General features: G+C 39.4%; 1 protein-coding gene across 1 annotated transcript in view; it reads left to right on the top strand.

Moving 5' to 3' along the window:
• Positions 1–20,221, top strand: part of si:dkey-154p10.3 (zinc finger protein 25) — a 38,724-nt gene that overhangs the window by 9,285 nt on the left and 9,218 nt on the right. Inside the window, exons 3-5 of the mRNA XM_043719479.1 lie at positions 6,164–6,260; positions 9,476–9,718; positions 19,434–19,567. Of these exons, the coding sequence (XP_043575414.1) occupies positions 6,164–6,260; positions 9,476–9,718; positions 19,434–19,567 (474 nt within the window). The remainder of the gene's footprint in view (positions 1–6,163; positions 6,261–9,475; positions 9,719–19,433; positions 19,568–20,221) is intronic.

The following is a 20,221-nucleotide window of genomic DNA, read 5'->3' as shown; positions in this document are numbered from 1 at the left end:
TCTTCCGGCACCTCACCTGTGACTATCGATGATACAAATATCTCAGCAAGAGGCCCAGCAATCACTTCTCTAGCTTCCCACAGAGTTCTCGGGTACACCTGATCAGATCCTGGGGATTTATCCACCTTTAACTGTTTCAAGACACCCAGCACTTCCTCCTCTGAAATCTGGGCATTTTGCAAGATGTCACCATCTATTTCCCTACAGTCTATATCTTCCATCAGTAAATACTGATGCAAAATATTCATTTAGTATCTCCCCCATTTTCTGTGGCTCTTCTCTCCTCAGAAAACTGGCAAAAACTCTCTGACTCATTGCATTTTATTTGCAGTCAGCCATCATCTAGACTTTATATACTGACATATTAAATGTGTTTTATTCATTGCTTCTGATGAAACGGTACTGAAGTCTGTTCTTAAAAATATGAGCTTCTAATTTTGTAAGTGATAGTGCTTGGAGAATATCTCTTCACAATATTTCAATAAGTCATTGTGACTCAGATGCTTTGAATTTCTTTACTATCTTTTGAATTATTTTGAGTATTCAATGAGTAAACAGATTTTAAGCTTTGAAACTCAACTTTTAGGACAGATTCTTCCTAGTTTGGTGCCTGTCTTGTGTCTAATCACTTATCTCAGCTAGAGTAGTAATTGGGTCACCTACAATTGACCTCAGTATTTGAAAGCAGTAAAGATTCCTCTGCTGCTCGCTTTCCAGTAATTCTTGTTGAGAAATGCACACATGTGGGCGCAGCACTAGACTTTGATTTTTGCAGCCTTCTTTCTTCTCTCTGGCCCCTCAACATATAATCCACATTTCTAAATAAAGCTTGGTCATGTGCCAGCGCAACCAGAAAATAGTAAAGACCCATAGGACAATTCTTCAGCATTGGTGAGGGGTGTGGGAATGGGGAAGAGAATGGTTGTGTAAAAGATCTCACACATCATAATGTTCTTCATGAAAGCAGTAAAACAAATCATAGTGCCCACAGTCTGGAATAAGCTGGAAATGCAGCCTTAAACACTGATGAAAAGTATTGCAGAAGCTGAAAATCCAGAGTTGAAACAGAAAAAGCTGGAAACAAAAGACAACAGATAAATTACTGTCAGTGTTTCTGGTTAGGATCTTCATCAAAACTGGAAATAGTTATTAATGAGTAGATTTTAAAATGAAACAGAACCTGGTAGAAGAGGAGCTGAGAAAAAGAAGTAGATGCCAAAACACATGATGGGCTAAAAAGCCATTATTCATTTATAACCTTTCTATATTTCTGTGGTTTACTGCATATACAAATAGAAATAGGCCAATGACCGAAATAATGTAAACAGATGATAGGAAGTATCACGCAAGAAAAAGCCAGGTCCATGAGACACAGATTGTGTGAATAGAGAAAGAGATGGTGGATAGTCTGTTGAAAAGGAGAATATAAAAAATTGTCAAAACATTCATAGCCCAGTTAGGTGGAGAGAACAAGTTGATATCAAGGATTCTTTGAGCCATTGTATTAACAATCATTCTGACAAAGATGGGGAGCAACTGAGAATGGAGCATTTATAGAAAGCAGGATAAAAAGAAGTATAGCTGGAAAAAGTCAGCAGGATTGTGGAAAGAGATAGAGTTAACATTTCAGGTCCAATGCAACTCTTGTTTAAAATATATTCAAGTAATATTGGCGCTGAGTTGGTACACACTGGTCTTCAAGCTCCCTAAGAATTCTACATTGCTGTGGAAGCATATGTTTTTATGTGCATGTTGTGGCCTGGAGTTCTGGACAGTCGTAGCAGAGGCTCCAATTTCTTCCCATAACATTGCTGACCGCGATTCGCTTTTGCTCTTATTGTCTGTCTTGGCGAGAGTTTGAAGGGCTTGCAAGTTAATATGCAACCTCTCTGGCTGTGCTGTGAGCTCAGTTTCCTTAGTAATCAAGTCCTGTGGTGGGACTCAAACTTGGAACTTCTAGCTTGAGCAATGACAGTTAAGATCACCTAGAAATAATATAAGCTAGATAATTGTTGGGTCTTGCTTTTTTTAAAGTTGATAGTTCACCATCAACTTTTGGATCGTGGACAAATATTACATTTCAGTCCTGCCAACACTTTAAAAAAAAATCATAGTTGGAAAAGCACAGCAGGTCAGGCAGCATCCGAGGAACAGGAGAGTCAATGTTTCGAACATAGGCCCTTTATCAGCTATAATCTCCAGCATCTGCAGTCCTCACTTTCTCCTTTTAAAAAAATCTTAAACCTCATTTTACTGTTCAATGTCTTTCTCAGAATATAACTTCACCAATGGGGATGCCAGTATAATATTGTATTGGAAACACAAAAAATAGGAGCAGATTATTTATACCTTAGAAATTCAATTTCTCCTTCACAGCATTGCAATAGTAGTTTTAAATTTCTTTGTTAGAAAATAAGTTCATACATTCAAGAAAGTATGGTTTGAACATTGCCAGATTGTCACAATGGCAACAATTTGAGCTGTACTTCTGATCAGTTATCCTGTTCTACTGCTGCCCAGTTTATATTTCTGCTTTGTTTTTGTTAATTATGCATTGCATAAAAGTTCTGTTAGTGGAATTCAGACTGTTCTGTCTGGGTCAATGAAAATCATTCCGTAACTAAAAGATGTACAAATATGATTTTGTAATGATTCACTTGGCTTTATTTTTCTGGTTTGCTAGGATATAGCATCTTGCCTTAGTCTATATTTACATCTGCCAAAAGAATTAATAATGAGATGCGGGTGCTATATCAAATTAAACTCCTGATGGCCATTGTTAAAACCACAGCCTGTATATTCAGTTTAGATTTATTCATACAGTGAAATATTATAAGTTCTTGCTGTCAGCTACAAAAGGGTCAGGAATTTTCTCCTTATATGTGTTTACGTAACAACCAACATGCTCACCATCTGCATATAGTTGACCACAATTGACATGCAGTTAACAAATCCGTGGGACAGCAACATGCTGTGGTACTGCCCAAGTTAAATACTGTGTAAGTTAATTTAATATCTAGTGCTACAAAAGTTGTCTATTTTAATATGACCAACAATATGCAAGTGGAGCCAGTGACCTTAGCTCTGTGGATAACACTTCCACCTAAATCAAAAGGTCATGGATTCAAGATCATTCCAGAGACTTGATTACAGTGTACACTGCAGTGTGGTACTGAGGAAATGCTACACTGTCAGAGATGCTGGCATTTGGATGGGTTTTTTAAACAGAAATTCTGTCTGCCACCTTGGACGTAAAGGATCTCATACCGCTGTTTGAAAAGAAGTACAGCTCTGATCAGTATTTATCTCTCAATCAACATCACTAAAAAGAAATTATGTTGTCATTTGGTTCATTATGGGACTTTGCTATACAGTATTTGCCTAAATTCCAACAGTGTCTTAATTGGGTGAAAAAGTTTTAGGAAAGTCCTGCCGTCATAAAATAAATTATATAAATGCTACAGGAAGGATAGAAAGGGAGGCAAGAGAGGAGGGAGAGTGGCGTTTTTGATAAGGGATAGCATTACAGCTGTGCTGAGGGAGGATATTCCTGGAAACACATCCAGGGAAGTTATTTGGGTGGAAATGAGAAATAAGAAAAGGATGATCAATTTATTGAGATTGTATTATAGACCCCCTAATAGTCAGAGGGAAATTGAAAAACAAACTTGTAAGGAGATCTCAGCTATCTGTAAGAATAATAGTGTGGTTATGGTAAGGGATTTGAACTTTCCAAACATCGACTGGGACTGCCATAGTGTTAAGGGTTTAGATGGAGAGGAATTTGTTAAGTGCGTACATGACAATTTTCTGATTCAATATGTGGATGTACCTACTAGAGAAGGTGCAAAACGTGACCTACTCTTGGGAAATAAGGCAGGGCAGATGACTGAGGTGTCGGTGGGGGAGCACTTTGGGGCCAGCGACCATAATTCCATTAGATTTAAAATAGTGATGGAAAAGGATAGACCAGTCTAAAAGTTGACGTTCTAAATTGGAGAAAAGCCAACTTTGACGGTATTAGGCAAGAACTTTTGAAAGTTGATTGGGAGCAGATGTTCTCAAGTAAAGGGACGGCTGGAAAATGGGAAGCCTTCAGGAATGAGATAACGAGAATCCAGAGAAAGTATATTCCTGTTAGGGTGAAAGGAAAGGCTGGAAGGGTAACTAGGGAGAGAATAGGGCCCCTCAAAGATCAGCAAGGCAGCCTTTGTGTGGAGCCTCAGAAAATGGGGGAGATACTAAACAAGCATTTTGCATCAGTATTTATTGTGGAAAAGGATATGGAAGATATAGAATGTAGGGAAATAGATAGTGACACCTTTCAAAATGTCCATATTACAGAAGAGGAAGTGCTGGATGTCTTGAAATGCATAAAGGTGGATAAATCCCCAGGACCTGATCAGGTGTACCCTAGAGCTCTGTGGGAAGCTAGAGAAGTGATTGCTGGGCCTCTTGCTGAGATATTTGTATCATCGATAGTCACAGGTGAGGTGCTGGAAGACTGGAGGTTGGCTAACGTGGTGCCACTGTTTAAGAAGGGTGGTAAGGACAAGCCAGGGAAGTATAGACCAGTGGTTGGCAAGTTGTTGGATGGAATCCTGAGGGACAGGATGTACATGTATTTGGAAAGGCAAGGACTGATTAAGGATAGTAAACATGGCATTGTGCGTGGGAAATCATGTCTCACAAACTTGATTGAGTTTTTTGAAGAAGTAACAAAGGATTGATGAGGCCAGAGCGGTAGATGTGATCTATATGGACTTCAGTAAGGCGTTCGACAAGGTTTCCCATGAGAGACTGTTTAGCAAGGTTAGATCTCACGGAATACAGGAAGAACTAGCCATTTGGATACAGAACTGGCTCAAAGGTAGAAGACAGAGGGTTGTTTTTCAGACTGGAGGCCTGTGACCAGTGGAGTGCCACAAGGATTGGTGCTGGGTCCACTACTCTTTGTTATTTATATAAATGATTTGGATGTGAGCATAAGAGGTACAGTTAGTAAGTTTGCAGATGACACCAAAATTGGAGGTGTAGTGGACAGCGAAGAGGGTTACCTCACATTACAACAGGATCTGGACCAGATGGGCCAATGGGCTGAGAAGTGGCAGGTGGAGTTTAATTTAGATAAATGCGAGGTGCTGCATTTTGGGAAAGTAAATCTTAGCAGGACTTATACACTTAATGGTCTAATGGGAGTGTTGCTGAACAAGGAGACCTTGGAGTGCAGGTTCATGGCTCCTTGAAAGTGGAGTCGCAGGTAGATAGGATAATGAAGAAGGCGTTTGATATGCTTTCCTTTATTGGTCAGAGTATTGAATACAGGAGTAGAGAGGTCATGTTGCAGCTGTACAGGACATGGTTAGGCCACTGTTGGAATATTGCGTGCAATTCTGGTCTCCTTCCTATCGGAAAGATGTTGTGAAACTTGAAAGGGTTCAGAAAAGATTTACAAGGATGTTGACAGGGTTGGAGGATTAGAGCTATAGGAAGAGGCTGAACAGGCTGGGGCTGTTTTCCCTGCAGCGTCTGAGGTTGAGGGGTGACCTTATAGAGGCTTACAATATCATGAGGGGCATGGATAGTCTTTTCCCTGGGGTTGGAGAGTCCAGAACTAGAGGGCATAGGTTTAGGATGAGAGGGGAATGATATAAAAGAGACCTAAGTGGCAACTTTTTCACACAGAGGGTGATAAGTTTATTGAATGAGCTGCCAGAGGATGTTGTGGAGGCTGGTACAATTGCCACATTTAAAATGTAGCACTGCTATCCTGCAGTGCTACATTCAGGTTATTATAACTCCTCGATGAACTGTAACAGACAGACAGAACTGTGGATGCCATTGCAATCCACCCTGCCCCAACATTCACGAATCAAATTAGAATTGCCAGACAGTGATGAGACACAGGAATCATGGATACCTTTCTCCTCTAAGCAGTAACACCACTTAAATTGCCTACTCTCGCTGAAAACCGCTCCTCAGCACAAAGACTTTAGAGAAAAAGGTACATAGCTATTTATATGACCACACGTATTTTCCTTATACTAAGCAGAAATACTTTCCTATCCCTCAGAATAGCATTGCCTTCACATTTAAGATATTGATCAAAGTATAAGCACTGTAATGATTTACAACAAACTGTATTTTCGTTATTTTTCATTAGATGAAGCATGGACCAAGGTCTATAAACATCTATGCAACCATGACAATAGTATTAAGCCACATGGATGTACTGATTGTGGCAAGAGATTCTTCAGAACGTAAGTGTTTCATGTACTTAATAGTGTAACTAGATTTTCCTTACCCCTGAGCCAGGAACGGAATGGAGATTGTGGAAGAATTGATTACTTTTGCCCGAAACGTCGATTTTGCCTGTCCGATTCCTGATGAAGGGCTTTTGCCCGAAACGTTGATGTTGCCTGTCCTCGGATGCTGCCTGAATTGCTGTGCTCTTCTAGCACCACTGATCCAGAATCTGGTTTCCAGCATCTACAGTCATTGTTTTTACCTCGTTTTTACCTACATAGTTAAACTACCTGTTTCAGTAAAACATCTGCCAAAGCTTCCCATTTTCCTAATAATTTGATGTTCCCAAAAAGCAAGGTCTTTTGCAATGAAAATCCCATGTTCCCGTTTGTTTAATAGTACAATTTAAATACTGCTCGAATCCTGATAAGGTTTGACAGTGGTCATAAAACATTTTCTGCATTTCCTTTCTGCCATTCAAAGTGCTATATACTATGTCGAGACACGACTGGGAAGCATATGCCAATAGTTGTGCCCCATTCCGCAAGCCATCACAGATGTATAAATGTATAAACTTCCAATGAGACCAGTCAAGATGACCAATTTGCTAGACTGATGTTTGGGATAAATTCATACTAGGTTTTGTCAGTAATAGAAAAATAACTGTATTGTAACATACTTAATTTGGACAAGAGCAGTGAAAATAAAAGATTTCTAATCTACAATGCACTTAAACTACACTTAAACTTCAAAACCCAAATACACAAGCACACACATTCACAATTAAGATAGACAAAAGAAAACTGTTTCCAACGTACTTGGTTGGAAAAAATAATATAGACATAGTTAACAAAATTCTCAAGATCAAAATTTCTCTTTTGATTTCAGCAATGATGACCCTCTGTTGTGTGAATGGTGAAGGTCATCCTTTGATTCAATAGTTGATCTGTTGCACTCAAGTCTTGTATGAATCCTTTCTTTTAAGCTTTCTTGGTTTTTCTGTCTTTTCCCCACATAGTGAGAGAGTGGGAAAGGTGGGTGTTTTCTGTCTGCAGACTGAATATTTCTTCTTCTCTGTAGCTTTTGGCACTTTTCAACAAGCTACAGCTCAACCAATCAGAGGGTGTTGCAACTCAGAATTTCCTTAACTCAAAAGATTCTTTCAGCCATTCAATTTCAAATTCTCCTTTTACAACTCAATATATGCAGCACTTCATATTTTTTAAATTGTCCTGGTATTTCAGTTATAGCTGTTGAAAAGTGTGGTGCTGGAAAAGCACAGCAAATCAGGGAGCATCTGAGGAGCAGGAGAATCGATGTTTTGGGCATACGCCCTCCATCAGGAATACATTCCTGATGAACAATTTATGCCCAAAACGTAGATTCTCTTGGTCCTCGGATGCTGCCTGACTTGCTGTGCTTTTCCAGCACCACACTTTCCGCCTCCAATTTCCAGCATCTGAAATCCTCACTTTATTTCAGTTGTAGCAGTCCAAGTACCATTTCAATTTATAGTCCAATAAAATTAAAATGTAGTCTTGGATAAACACATGGATGATGATGGGATAATGTAGGGGAATTGGCTTAGATTAGGTCACATGTCGGCGTAACATCGAGGGCCAAAGGGCCTGTTCTGCGCTGTATTGTTCTATGTTGTATGTGTTTTACAACTATTTCAAGGCATTTGATGCCTATTTTTTAATTGCAGTAAAATCAGCTTAATGTACTGCAATTAAAACGAGGCAACATGAGCCATCACCCAAGACCTACAGCCAGAAGAGCAGTCAATACCACTCTCTGCATGTCAGAAGCAAATATCAGGGAAGATAATATTACCCATGAAAATGCACCTATTTCTATCGTTTATAAAATGCATTCTCAACACGTGTAAAACACGATTCCTGTTTTAAATAAAAACAGAAAATGCTGGGTACTTTGAATGGGTCGTGCTGCATCGTAAAGGGAGAAAGACAGAGTTATTGTTACAGACCAAAGACCTTTCATCAAAACTGGAAAAACTTAGAAATGTAGAAGGCTTTAAGTAAGTATAAAGGTAGGGAAACAAAAGGAGAAACCTCTAATTGGATGGAAGGCAACTGTATGTATTTATTTCATTGTATGTTCAATGGTGCATTTTGTCTTGCGATTTATTTCAGTTGGGAATGCACAGTGCAATTCATATTTGGTGCCTGATTTGAACCTGCTTTTTGGTAATTTGGTAAGAAATTTCCCAAGTCTGACTTTCACATTGACTCAAGGTTGGGATTTTCAGGAAAGCATCCACAACATTAAGTGAGGAGTTGCAGTAAAAGATGAATCCAGAGAAGATGTACAGAGAAGCATAATCATTGCAAACAGTACCCGTTCCAGTGCCTCCACATCCTTTCTATAGTATGGCGACCAAAACTGCACACAATATTCCAGATGCGGCCGCACCAGAGTCTTATACAACTGCATCATGATATACAACTGCATCAAGAAGCATAATCATTGCAAACAGTAACTGCCTAAAAACAGGAAAGAAATTGGGGCAAAGGTTATGGCTGGAAATTTTTGAACTCTGTGTCAAATCTCGAGGGCTGTAACCTGCTTATTTGGCACAAGAAATCCTAGACTGAAATTTAAGTAAAACCCCATAAACTCCATCGGTCCACATAGGGATTATTTAAGAGATCAACTTCTTTGGGTCTCTACTGATTCTGGCTCTTCTACAGATTTGACCTCCCGAGAAAGTTACAATGGCTTCCCTGCTCAGAAACACTGTTTAAACAGTAGTCAGATGCTAATAAAGCCATGGGGAGTAGGATCTGTATATTTAACAAAGAGTCCCCCCCTCCCCTTTCTACCATCTCAGAAGGGCAGGTACAAGTGGAGCATTAGAGACCTTGTTGCCTCGAAGATTTTATCTGCCTGCCTAATCCTAACTGCCTCAGATAATATTAATTTCTCAACAACGTTCAGACAGTGGTATGAGGGGTAATAGACTCTCTGTGGAACCATATCATACCAAGGATGTACGTCTTTAGGCAGAACAGAGACAAAAAAACTGGAGAGAAAATTAATGTTTTTATAGAGTGAATCCAATTTTTAATAAGCTTTATGTTCAATCGTTGGACCTTATACTTCAATGAACTGTAAATCTGTTCAAAATACAGCAATATAAGTATGAGCAGGGTGATGTGCTTCTTTTTTTGCAGCATGAGATGGAATTATTTTCTGCTTTTGTCAGAGTTGAACTGAAGGAACATATGGCGAGGCATAACGAAGCAAGACCTTTTCTCTGCCAGTTTTGTGGACGGACATTCAAGTACAGAAGGCAGATGAATAAACATCACAGACATGTCCATCAGATGGCAAAGGAAAAAAGGAGAGAACATGAAAATGATTCAACAAGTAAACAGCACGTGAAGAAGGAGCCTCAAAATAAGTCAAAAAAGCCAAATAAAGAATTTGACTGCAGTATTTGTACCAGGTATTAACTTACCATACTATGAAATACTAAGGGCTTTTAAACAGCATTTATTGCCTCTTGAAACATAGGGGATATTTCAGACATACTTCCCTGCATTTTTATTATCTTAGGTCATGGTTTCTCCCATTCTCCCTCCTGGCCTCGAATTCCCTTGCTCCACAGAACCCAACAGTTCCAAATCTAAGCTGTCCTTATGTCCTCCTCTAAGTCCTACCATCCCATCTCCACTGACATACATCAGTCTGTAATTTAAAATCTTCAGGCTTAAAGTTCCAAGTCTCTCTCACCTAGCCCTGTAAATTTTAGTATTTCCTCTTGAATAGTAAGGTCTCTTGTCACTGTTTTCCTCCTTGGCCTCCCTTTGCCTATCATTTATGTGAGAGCTGCTAACTGCCTGGGTTTTTAATCTTTGGAACTCCTCCTTAAGGCCCTATGCTTCTTCTCCTCCACGAGCCACATCTTTTTGACTATTCCATGTGCAATGCCTCTTGATAAGCATGGTTGCTGGTGCATGGCTTGTGGTGATATCCATAGTGCTTCTTGGTGAGTATGTGCACTGGAAAATCAACAACAGTGTTCAGAACCCGTGCTAAAACACACTGTTTAAGTAAGTTCTTCAAATTGCATTAAAGAGCTCACGTTAAATCGTGGGCGGCACGTGGCACAGTGGTTAGCACTGCTGCCTCACAGCGCCTAAGACCGGGGTTCAATTCCCGCCTCAGGCGACTGACTGTGTGGAGTTTGCACGTTCTCCCTAAAAAAAATCTAATCTAATCTAAAAATACCTGTACCAATATATGGAAGTATAATTTTAAAAATTTTCAAAAAATTTTAATCACAATAATATTGGTTTCTCAAAATGCCATGCTTTGCATTGTTTCACTTAAGGCATTCCTAAAAAAAAAATTACTTTTTCTGTTCCTATTTTTCATCTAATGGGAATGCCATCTGAAAGCACAGTGTAGGTTTTCACATGTACGTACAGTTTTGAAGACATTGTGTGCAATTTCTATCTTTAAACTTCAGGTGTGTTATCACCCATTTTGCAAATTTAATGCAAAGTTAACATTACCCCCTTTTTAAACAATGAGATTCATTTTGTCCTTCTCTGTATCTGATCTGTTAGAAGAATGTAGGCCTAAAATCTACTTTTGAAAGTAGCCAGACCTTGTACATATTTGTGCACAAACCTCAGTAGGAACAGCACTGTAGTGATATCACTAACTAGTACAGTTATACTTCAGAAATCATCTTCTCTCAAGTTACATAAATAAAAATGGTTTGATTGTTCAACCTTCCCCAGATTAATTAGCCTGAATGAGTCCGGTTCTAAATCAGGCCTGTTCAGCAACTGTCAAGAATTGCACTTGCAAGATTTGGTGGCCTCATTTCAGCTAATTGGGTGGTTATTGTATCTGCTGTCACAGAATAGTATAAGCTTTTTCACATGTCATTAAGTCAAAAATTCTGATTCTGACTCAGGCATAATTTATCACAGTAGCAGCTAATGATGATATATGCTACAGGGAAATTGGCCCCTCTTTTCTGGAAATGTTAATTATTCAAATCATTAGTCTACAGAACTTTTGAAATTATTGATGTAACAATTTACCTTTAAGTTAACAGTATGTTAACTTGCTCAATAATTGCTAAGGATATAGTTTATAATTCACTCCCTGCAGCCCCTGCGTTTCTTTAGTACTTCAATTTCCACGGAAACCAACACATCATTATTCTTGGTGATTAAAAACAGTGCAGTCTGTTACAGCAACATTCTGAGTTGTAATTTCATACTGGGATACACTAGTAGTTTCTCAGAGTTCAGTCAGATACAGGAAGGTCCTCGGTGATAGCCATTTGCTTCCCCTTGGTGTGGAAGCTGAAAGTTACCTGGAGCAGCTGCATCACAGCAGTGTTGGCCAATTCTCTGGAGCATGATGCTTTTTGTTTATCTTCTCAACTCTTTCTTTGATCACATCCTTCCCCAACAATCTCATTATGTAAAAAAACAAAAAAATCTGTGGATCCTGTAAATCAGAAACAAAACAGAAGCTTCTGGAAAAGCTCAGCAGGTCTGGGAGCATCTGTGAAAAGAAATCAGCATTAGCGTTTCTGATCCAGTGCCATGGTGGCTCAGTGATTAGCTGCTGCCTCCCAGCTCTAGGGACCCGGGTTTGATTCCAAATGACTGTGGGCATTTGCACATTCTCCCCGTGTCTACATGGGTTTCCTCCCACAATCCAAAGATATGCAAGTTAGGTGAATTGGCCATGCTAAATTGCCCATCTTTTTCAGGGATGTGTAGGTTAAGTGCATTAGTCAGGGGTAAAAATGTAGAGTAATAAAGTGGGGGAATGGGTTTGAGTGGGATACTCATCGGAGGGTCGGTGTGGACTTCCACACAGTAGGGATTCTATGAGAAGTGTAGCGCTGAAAAAGCACAGCAGATCAGGCAGCAGGAGAGTTGACGTTTTGGGTATAAGCTCCTTGGATGCTGCCTGACCTGCTGTGCTTTTCCAGCACCACACTTCTGACTCTCACTCTGACTCTCCAGCATCTGCAGTCCTCACTTTCTCTTGGTTTCGGGTCTGGTGACCCCTCCTCAGAACTCCGATGCTGCCAGACCTGCTGAGCTTTCTCAACAACTTCTGTTTTTGTTTCTGAATCTCATTATGTACCTCTTAAAGGTAAAAGGTTTATATCATTTTAAAAAATGACAACCCTAAATAAATCAATGTATTCAAACTTGCCCATAAGTTGCCTTTGTCCTTTCAGAAACTGTCCTTCAGATTCTGTCATCAAAATCCAATCTCTGTCAAGGTTATCAGTTTTTCTTTTGTGCCTTGAAGTTGGGCTTTATGGGTTTTTTTTCAGGCTCTTCACCATGCATATCCTTTTAGGCCTTCCAGTGATTAGGAGTAACAGTTGGGTCATTCACATTCCCCTGCTATTGACAGCACCACAATCCAGTGAGTCAGAGGAAAAGAACCTGAGGACTTTCAATAAAAGTCACTGGCAATCCTCCAAGGAACTGAGCATTTCGGTAACTGAGAATCAGGTCTGGAGAAATTACAAACCACTCTATACTCTCAAAGGTGACAATTCCACCATAATCATTCTCCTAATTTAGATATAATTATGCAACTCAGTCTCTCATGCTGGGTGTGCCCATGCCTTTTGTAAACCTTGCATAATAAGTGGTCACTGTGAAGTAAGGTTGCTAGAGGTGGTGTTATTTAACTCAATCTCAGGATGCAATTTTGCGTCAGTTCCAGCAGTCTGTTCATTTATCGGGGTCTTGCAATACAACACAGGGATGCAAGGACACAAGGAGGAAGATCACTCACATATTGTAATGCCTTTTGGGACAAACAGCACAGTCATTTGCATTCAAATATGCAAGACCATAATACTCAGGAGCAGAGGCATGCCATTCAGCCCATCAAGCTTGCTGTGTTATTTAGTGAGAGACAAAGAAAAGTAGATAAGCAGGAGGCAAACCAGGCAGCATCAAGAGGTGGAGAAGTCCAACGCTTCGGGTGTAATCCTTCCATCGTCAACTCCACTTTCCTACGCTTTCTCCACAAACTTTGAATCCCTTACTGAATAAAAACTATTTATCTCGACTTTGAATATACTTAAAGACCCAACCTCTACAGCATTAAAAAATTCCACAGATTCTCTGTCCTTGAGAGAAGATCTCCTAATATGCATTGCTCTTGCTGATACAAAATGTCACTCCTAACATTTATCATGATACAGCCCTCTGCTTTAAAAATTCCACAAATTTGCTGTGCCCTGAGAGAAGATATTCTCCTAATATGCATTTTTCTTGCTGATCAGAAATGTCACTCCTAACATTTATTACTATGTAGATAGATGAAGATTGAGCTGAATTTAATGATTTAATAATTAATACAGAAATGTATAGGAAGAAGCAATACTTCTGAAAGTTTTACTGCACAAGTACAGTAAATCTTAAAATTTATCCTTTATAAACCCACACATAAAACTTCCAATTAATTTTTCTAAAGTTATTGCTGTTATTAAAGAATAACCTTCAATTCACCATGGTAGTACACATTACGGAAAAATGTCTAAGCACTTAGTGGAATGAATTCTGCAGTATTTATAAAAACAGTATACCGTGAATCACAGTAAGAGATTTAGGAGAGGAAATTGAAAGGCTGATTAAAAAGTTGGCTTTGAGAATGAAATTAGTGATGGACAGATTGGGTTGAATGATCCATTTCTGTGTCATATATTCCCGTGTAAAGGAGTAGGAAGGCAGAGGGATTCCAAAAGAAAGATGATTGAAGATCTGTGAATGTTGCTGATTCAAAAATGGTGAGGGGGTAGACCAAATAACTATAGTCTGGTCAGTCTGACCTCATTGGTGGATAAGTATCAGAGTCAATATTGAGAAGAGAGGATTAACTGTTGCCTGAAATGGCACCGATTAATCGGGGAAGGTTGTCTCTTACTAAGTTAATTGATCTTTTTAAGTAGTTGTCTACGTGGATTTTAGTAAGACATTTGACACGGTTCGATATGACAGACTGTAAATAAACATTAAACCTTTTGTGAAACATGGGAATGTAGTAAGTTGAATCCAAAATTGGTTCAGACTTAGGAACCAAAGGGTATTGGTTAGCAAATGGAAAGTGATGTCCAGTTTTGTTCCACAGGGCTCATTGTTGGATTGGTTGCTGATGTGATATTTATTAATAATTTAGAATACAATGTGGGAGACATGGTTGGCAAATTTGCAGATGACACTCAGTTTGGTTGAGTAGTGATGATGAAGAGGATGTCTGTTTGCTGCAGGGTAACATCAATGGTTTGATTGGGCAGAAAAGTGAAAAATGGGTTTCAATCTTGAGAAGAGTAAAGCTATTCATTTGGGTGGGTGATGGGGGTGGGGGGTGAAGGAGGAAGAAGGGAGGCAAGGAAAGCAAAGGAAAGGACAATAAAGAAGTGGGTATTTAGATAGGTGGAGGAAATGAGAGACCTTGGAGTGCATGCCCACAGGCACTTGAAGGTTGCAGGGCAGTTGGATAAGATAATAAACAAGGCACATGGGATACTTCATTTCATTGGGTGAGCTACTGAATACAAAAGCAGGGATGCAATGCTGGAACAATACAAGACACTTGTGAGGCCATAACTGGAGTTTTGTGTACAAGTTCTGGTCATCACATAACAGGAACGACCTGATTGCACGAGAGACTGTACAGAGGAGATTTATGAAAATATTGCCACTGCTTGAAGTTGTAGCTATGAGGAAAGATTGAATAGACTGAGTTATTTTGTTTAGAATGCAGGAGGCTGAGAGATGACTTCAACAAGGTGTACAGAATAATGAGGTACCTGGAAGGAGTGGACAAGTTAGAACTGTACCCCCTAGCAAGGAGGTCAAAAGATTGAGTGGATAGATTGAAGGACATGAGGGTGATAGCTACCTAGAATTTACTCCCTTTTTGGTGGTTGAGACAGAAACCCTCAATGCATTGAAAAGGAGCCTGGATCCACACCTCAAACACTATAACCTGAAAGGCTAAAGAGCAAGTGCTGGAAAATTGGATTAGATTAGACAGCTAGTTCATTTAGCCAGTGCTGACATGAGGTATTGAATAGCCCCTTTCTGTGCTGTATCCTTCTATGACTTCTTCCTAACTCTGATACAAATGACCTGTTCAATTCAACTGCCATCTCTTTATTTCCAATTATCCATTTTCCAGATTCACTTGTTAGCTTTAATTTGTCTTTTTTTAAATATAGAAACTCTGAACTATTTGTTTTTATGTTTCTGACTTGCTTTCTCTTGTACTTTAAATTTTCCCACTTGTCTCTGCATCATTGTATGTGTTATATTTACGTTCGACAGTATCTTGAACCTTTTTAGGTGTTAATGGTGGTGGACAGGCTAGAGTTCCCAAAAGAGAAACAAGAATACTACTTGTATATTCAAGCTATGGTATTAATGCTCAGTATTACTCTCATACAGAGGAACAATGGAAACAGATAGTTCAGCTAATCATTATCTTGGTCCTGCATTGCGTCAGGGTTACCTGTACAGCTCCCTCTGAGGAAGTTTCTCTTCTGAACAAACATACCGATCTATCTTTGGAACGTATTCCTCAGCTTTATTTCAGAAAAAGGAATGGTCTGCCTTTTCTCACAACACTCTCGACATCCTCAGAAAACTCCAAACTAAAATGAAATGCCAGCGAGTGTTTCATTGCAAAAGGAAGTGCCAAAGGCCCTTAAGGATGAGGCAACAGCTGTTCTTGAATTGTTCCATATATCCTGTTGCTTCATAGTCTCCACACTCCCAGCATTCCACAATTAAACGTGGAAAATATTGCTGTCCCTTGCTTCATCCTTGGTGTGAGTCACACCAGTGGCAGTGCATTACTGCATGTGTTAGTGCATACCTTGACCTGCCTCCCTTATTACTCTATTGGAAAATCTACACATTTGAACTTTTTAAAAAGAAATTGCAGAGGGTTGGAAATCTTCCATAATACTTATCAAATAATTTTGTGTTTCTGTAAGAATGTGCCAGTGAAAGCTCCACACAGGTCGTGTAAGAGAATTTCTGCATTCATTAAAGAAACTGCTGGTTAATGTAACAGTGCTATGTATGCCATATCGTTGAGTTTGGGCATGCAGCAGCTATTTTTGTTGTTTAGTGCATTTCCAGTAGAGGGCAGAAAAGGATAACTCTTCCATGCTCTCCTTATCAGTCCCTCCCAATTCAATATGAAGACAATTTTTCCACAAAACTTTACTTTGTAATAAAATTAAACATTGCTGCCCCCCCCCCCCCCCTCCCTAGTTACCTGTATGGTTGGTTCTACTGGATAGAAAGTGGTAACAAATCTAATGAAGAGCTGTACTCTGAGAGTAGTGAGAATGTGGAGATCTGCATTTAAGGGGAAGCTAGATAAGTCCAGGAAGAATAAATGATGTTAATTGGGCATAAAGTTTGAACCCAACCAGTTGAATTAATCAGGACAATGCAGGTACAAGAAGGAGATAGGCATAGCTGGAACTGCAGTAGATGGGGTCAGGTTGGAGAAGACTTGTGTAGAGCATAAACACATGAGCTGAATGGTCTGTTTCTGTGCTGCAGTTTCTATTGTCTTGGGACCATTCTTCATTAACTATGGTTATAATTTAGATTTCAAAGAGTCCCTGTAACCAAAATTTGTTAAAACTTTTTTTATGGATAAGTTGCAAACTTTGTCTGTCCCAGAAAAGTGTTCCTTATCATGTCAAAACAAGTTATGCTTTCAGATTTTCACGCTGAGACTAATATTTGACACAGTAATAGAATATGGCTTGTATCTTGTTGCTCACAGTTGGTTTGATATTGAATTTGTGCATATAGAAATAATCTTCTATAATGAGACTGGACACATTTACCTCACACATGACATCAATAAAGATGTTCTCCTGCTCCCCCCACCCAGTCTTTTCTGCTTTCTCTGAAGATGATTACGACAACAGTTCATCAATATTGCTGAAGATTTGTGTTCCAAAACTAGCTACGCCTCGAGCCCAGAGCCAAGACACTGGTATCTATTGGAAATATGTAAAATTGGCCAGGTGTGTCCTGTGCTCTAAAAACAGGAAAACAGGACAAATCTGGTCAATACCCGTCCAATCAGTCTGCTCTTGGTCATCAGCAAAGTGATGGGTAGAGCTTTTGATAGTGCTACTAAGTGGAACTTGCAAAGGAATAACACACTAACTGAGTCTCTTTCTGCTACCTTGATGATGCATGTCATGTTTGACTCCTGCCTTAATTTGTTTTCCTCTTGGTCCTATTTGAATTACTGTCTTCTGACCTTACGAATTCCCTTTTTAAGTAGCAATTATGTGGCTGATTCTCGGACTTTTGCCAGATTTCTTTTGGATGTGTTTTAACAAAAAAAAGCTGTTGTTTCAACTGTGCAGGTGAGGTAATGTGTTTAAGCTCCTTGATCTTTGCCTTCATACTGGTTATTCATCAAACTTCTATTTACTTAATAGATCTGACAATCAAGATAACTCACCTAGAGATCAATTTGTTTTGCAGAGTTAATACAAAGAGAGTCAACCTTGACTCGATGGTTGTACTCTTGCCTTTGAATCAGGTGGACGTAGATATAAGGCCCCGTTCCAAAGACTGGAGCACCTGTCTTAGGCAGAAACTGCACCTCAGTCCAGAGGCACTGTCGCATTGTCGGTGGTACCATCTTTATGATGAGATAGTAAATCGAAGCCCTAGTTGCTGTCAGATAAATATAACAGATCTCATGGTCACATCCAAGAAAAGTACTCTGCTGATATTCCAGACAATAACTTATCTTAACCATTTATAGCTGGCCATTATTGCATTGATGTTCATGGGATCTTACTGTGTGTAAATTGGTTTTCATGTTTCCTTCACTACAAGATGTCTGATTCAAAAGTACTTGAGAAGGTTTGATAGAGGTACTCAAATCATGAGGATACTGGACAGAGTGGATAGGGAGCAATTGTTCCCATTGTTAGAAGAATTGAAAACAAGAGGGCACACTATTAAGATGATTGACAAAACAAGCATATTTCCATGCAGCGTGTGGTTAGGGTTTAACATATATTGGCTGAGCATGTGATGGAGGCAGGTTCAGTTGAGGTATTTTTGAGGGGATTGGATTGTTATCTGAAAAGGAAGAATGCGCAGGGCTACAGGGAGCAGGCTGAGGATGGCACTTAAGTGAATTGTTTGTTCGGAAAGCTGACACATACACAGTGGATGGAATGGCTACCTCCTGCACTGTCATAATATATGATCTTGTGAAATGACTACCAAATTGTCCACTTTTATCTTGTTTCATCCTTCTCCTTTTACCTCACCTTTCCCAAAGCCCCCACAGACTGTTATAGTTCTTTGAATGCTATTTGTCCTCTGATAGCATGCCTTATTTAGGAGGTAAATGATGGAGTTTGAAACATTGTTTGATCATGCAGCCGAACCACTCTTGTGATCACCTAACATCTGGGTGCATACCCCCATGTGACCTCTGGAATTCAGCTCTTTTGTCCACATTTGAAAATCCAAGGATGTAATAAGGTTAGGAGCCAGGTGGCCCTGCCAGAACCCAAACTGGGTATCACAGCGCAGGTTATTGATGAGTAGATGCTGCTTAATAGCACCCTCCATCACTTTACTGAAGATTAAGAGTAGATTGACAGAGCAGTAATTAGTTGTATTGGATTTGTCATTTTTTTTGTGCACAAGACTAAGCTGAGCATTTTTCCACGTTGTCTGGTAGATGCTTGTGTTGTGTAATTATATGCACTGATAAAACTATTAAAGCCAAATATCATTGGATAGGAAAGCAGATTAATTTAGCAAGTTTGAATAAGTTTGCGGGGAAGATGTGGAAAAGTTGATTGTAATAAAAATGTCTGTAATATTATTGGTAATGATATTTGCATGTACATTTTGGTAATGTTTAAGTATTTTGAGGCATATGGATACTTTTTAAATGCAAGTTGTTTATGTAGTGCTATTTATGTTAATGTTAATAATTTAGAGCTCTCAATTTTAACCAGTAGGATGAGAGTTAAATAAAGCCATGCTTATTAAATGGCACTAAGCAATTATAACTTTGAATTGTGAATGAGGAGTGCAGTGAGGTGCTTTGTGATGGTGACAAGTCTGTTTCCTGTTGGACAGGAAATGCTCCTCCAAGTTGGCACTACAGAGACACATGGGAACACATACTGGTATAAAACCATTTCATTGTCAGCACTGTGATTATAAAACCAGGCTAAAGGCATCACTGATACAGCACATGAGAGTCCACACAGGTAAGAATCGCAAATGTTTTTTGTTGCCTAATATGTGCTGTAAACTTTTGTCGGCATTTGTCCAAGAAAAATTTGAAATGATTTTAACTGTGCTATTCCATTGTAAGGTGTAAAGTTCTCTCTCAATGTTTTCTCTCCAGTTTCCCTTATGTTTTCTGTGGATCTGGAAGCCCAAGCAGCAGGACCAACATACTGTCAATTTTTTATTCAATAATTCTATTGTGGTAGATTCAGGAATTGACCTGGAAATGACTGCAATAACCCCTCTCAGAACTTGTCATAATGATTAGACATTACTCCCCACTCCCTCTCCTGTCAGGGTGTCAGACTTGGGGAAGTAGTCGAGCCAATGAACAATAGCAAGTGAAGGGTCAAAGACATGACACTTAGCAGTTTAAAAGTGTAGCTGCAGAGACCTTGGGGACTGTTCTTTATTGGAGTGGATGTAGAAGGAAGTGCTGTTTGAAAAGAATGGGGAGGATGTGGGTGACAGTGACACAAAGAAATTGTAAAGAATGGCCTTGGCGTTGATTACATTTTGAAAGACAACAAGGTGGAGGAGATAGCTTTGAATGGGGACAGGAAATAGAAGGAAAAGTTGAAGGAGAATAGATAGGAAATCAATATTTTAAAAATTCTGTTAGGGAAGCGCAC

Source organism: Chiloscyllium plagiosum, chromosome 29 (assembly GCF_004010195.1).
Source record: "Chiloscyllium plagiosum isolate BGI_BamShark_2017 chromosome 29, ASM401019v2, whole genome shotgun sequence".
In the NCBI taxonomy this organism is placed as follows: domain Eukaryota; kingdom Metazoa; phylum Chordata; class Chondrichthyes; order Orectolobiformes; family Hemiscylliidae; genus Chiloscyllium; species Chiloscyllium plagiosum.
Note: the sequence above shows the minus strand (reverse complement) of the source record. Positions and strands in the feature narration are given on the sequence as shown.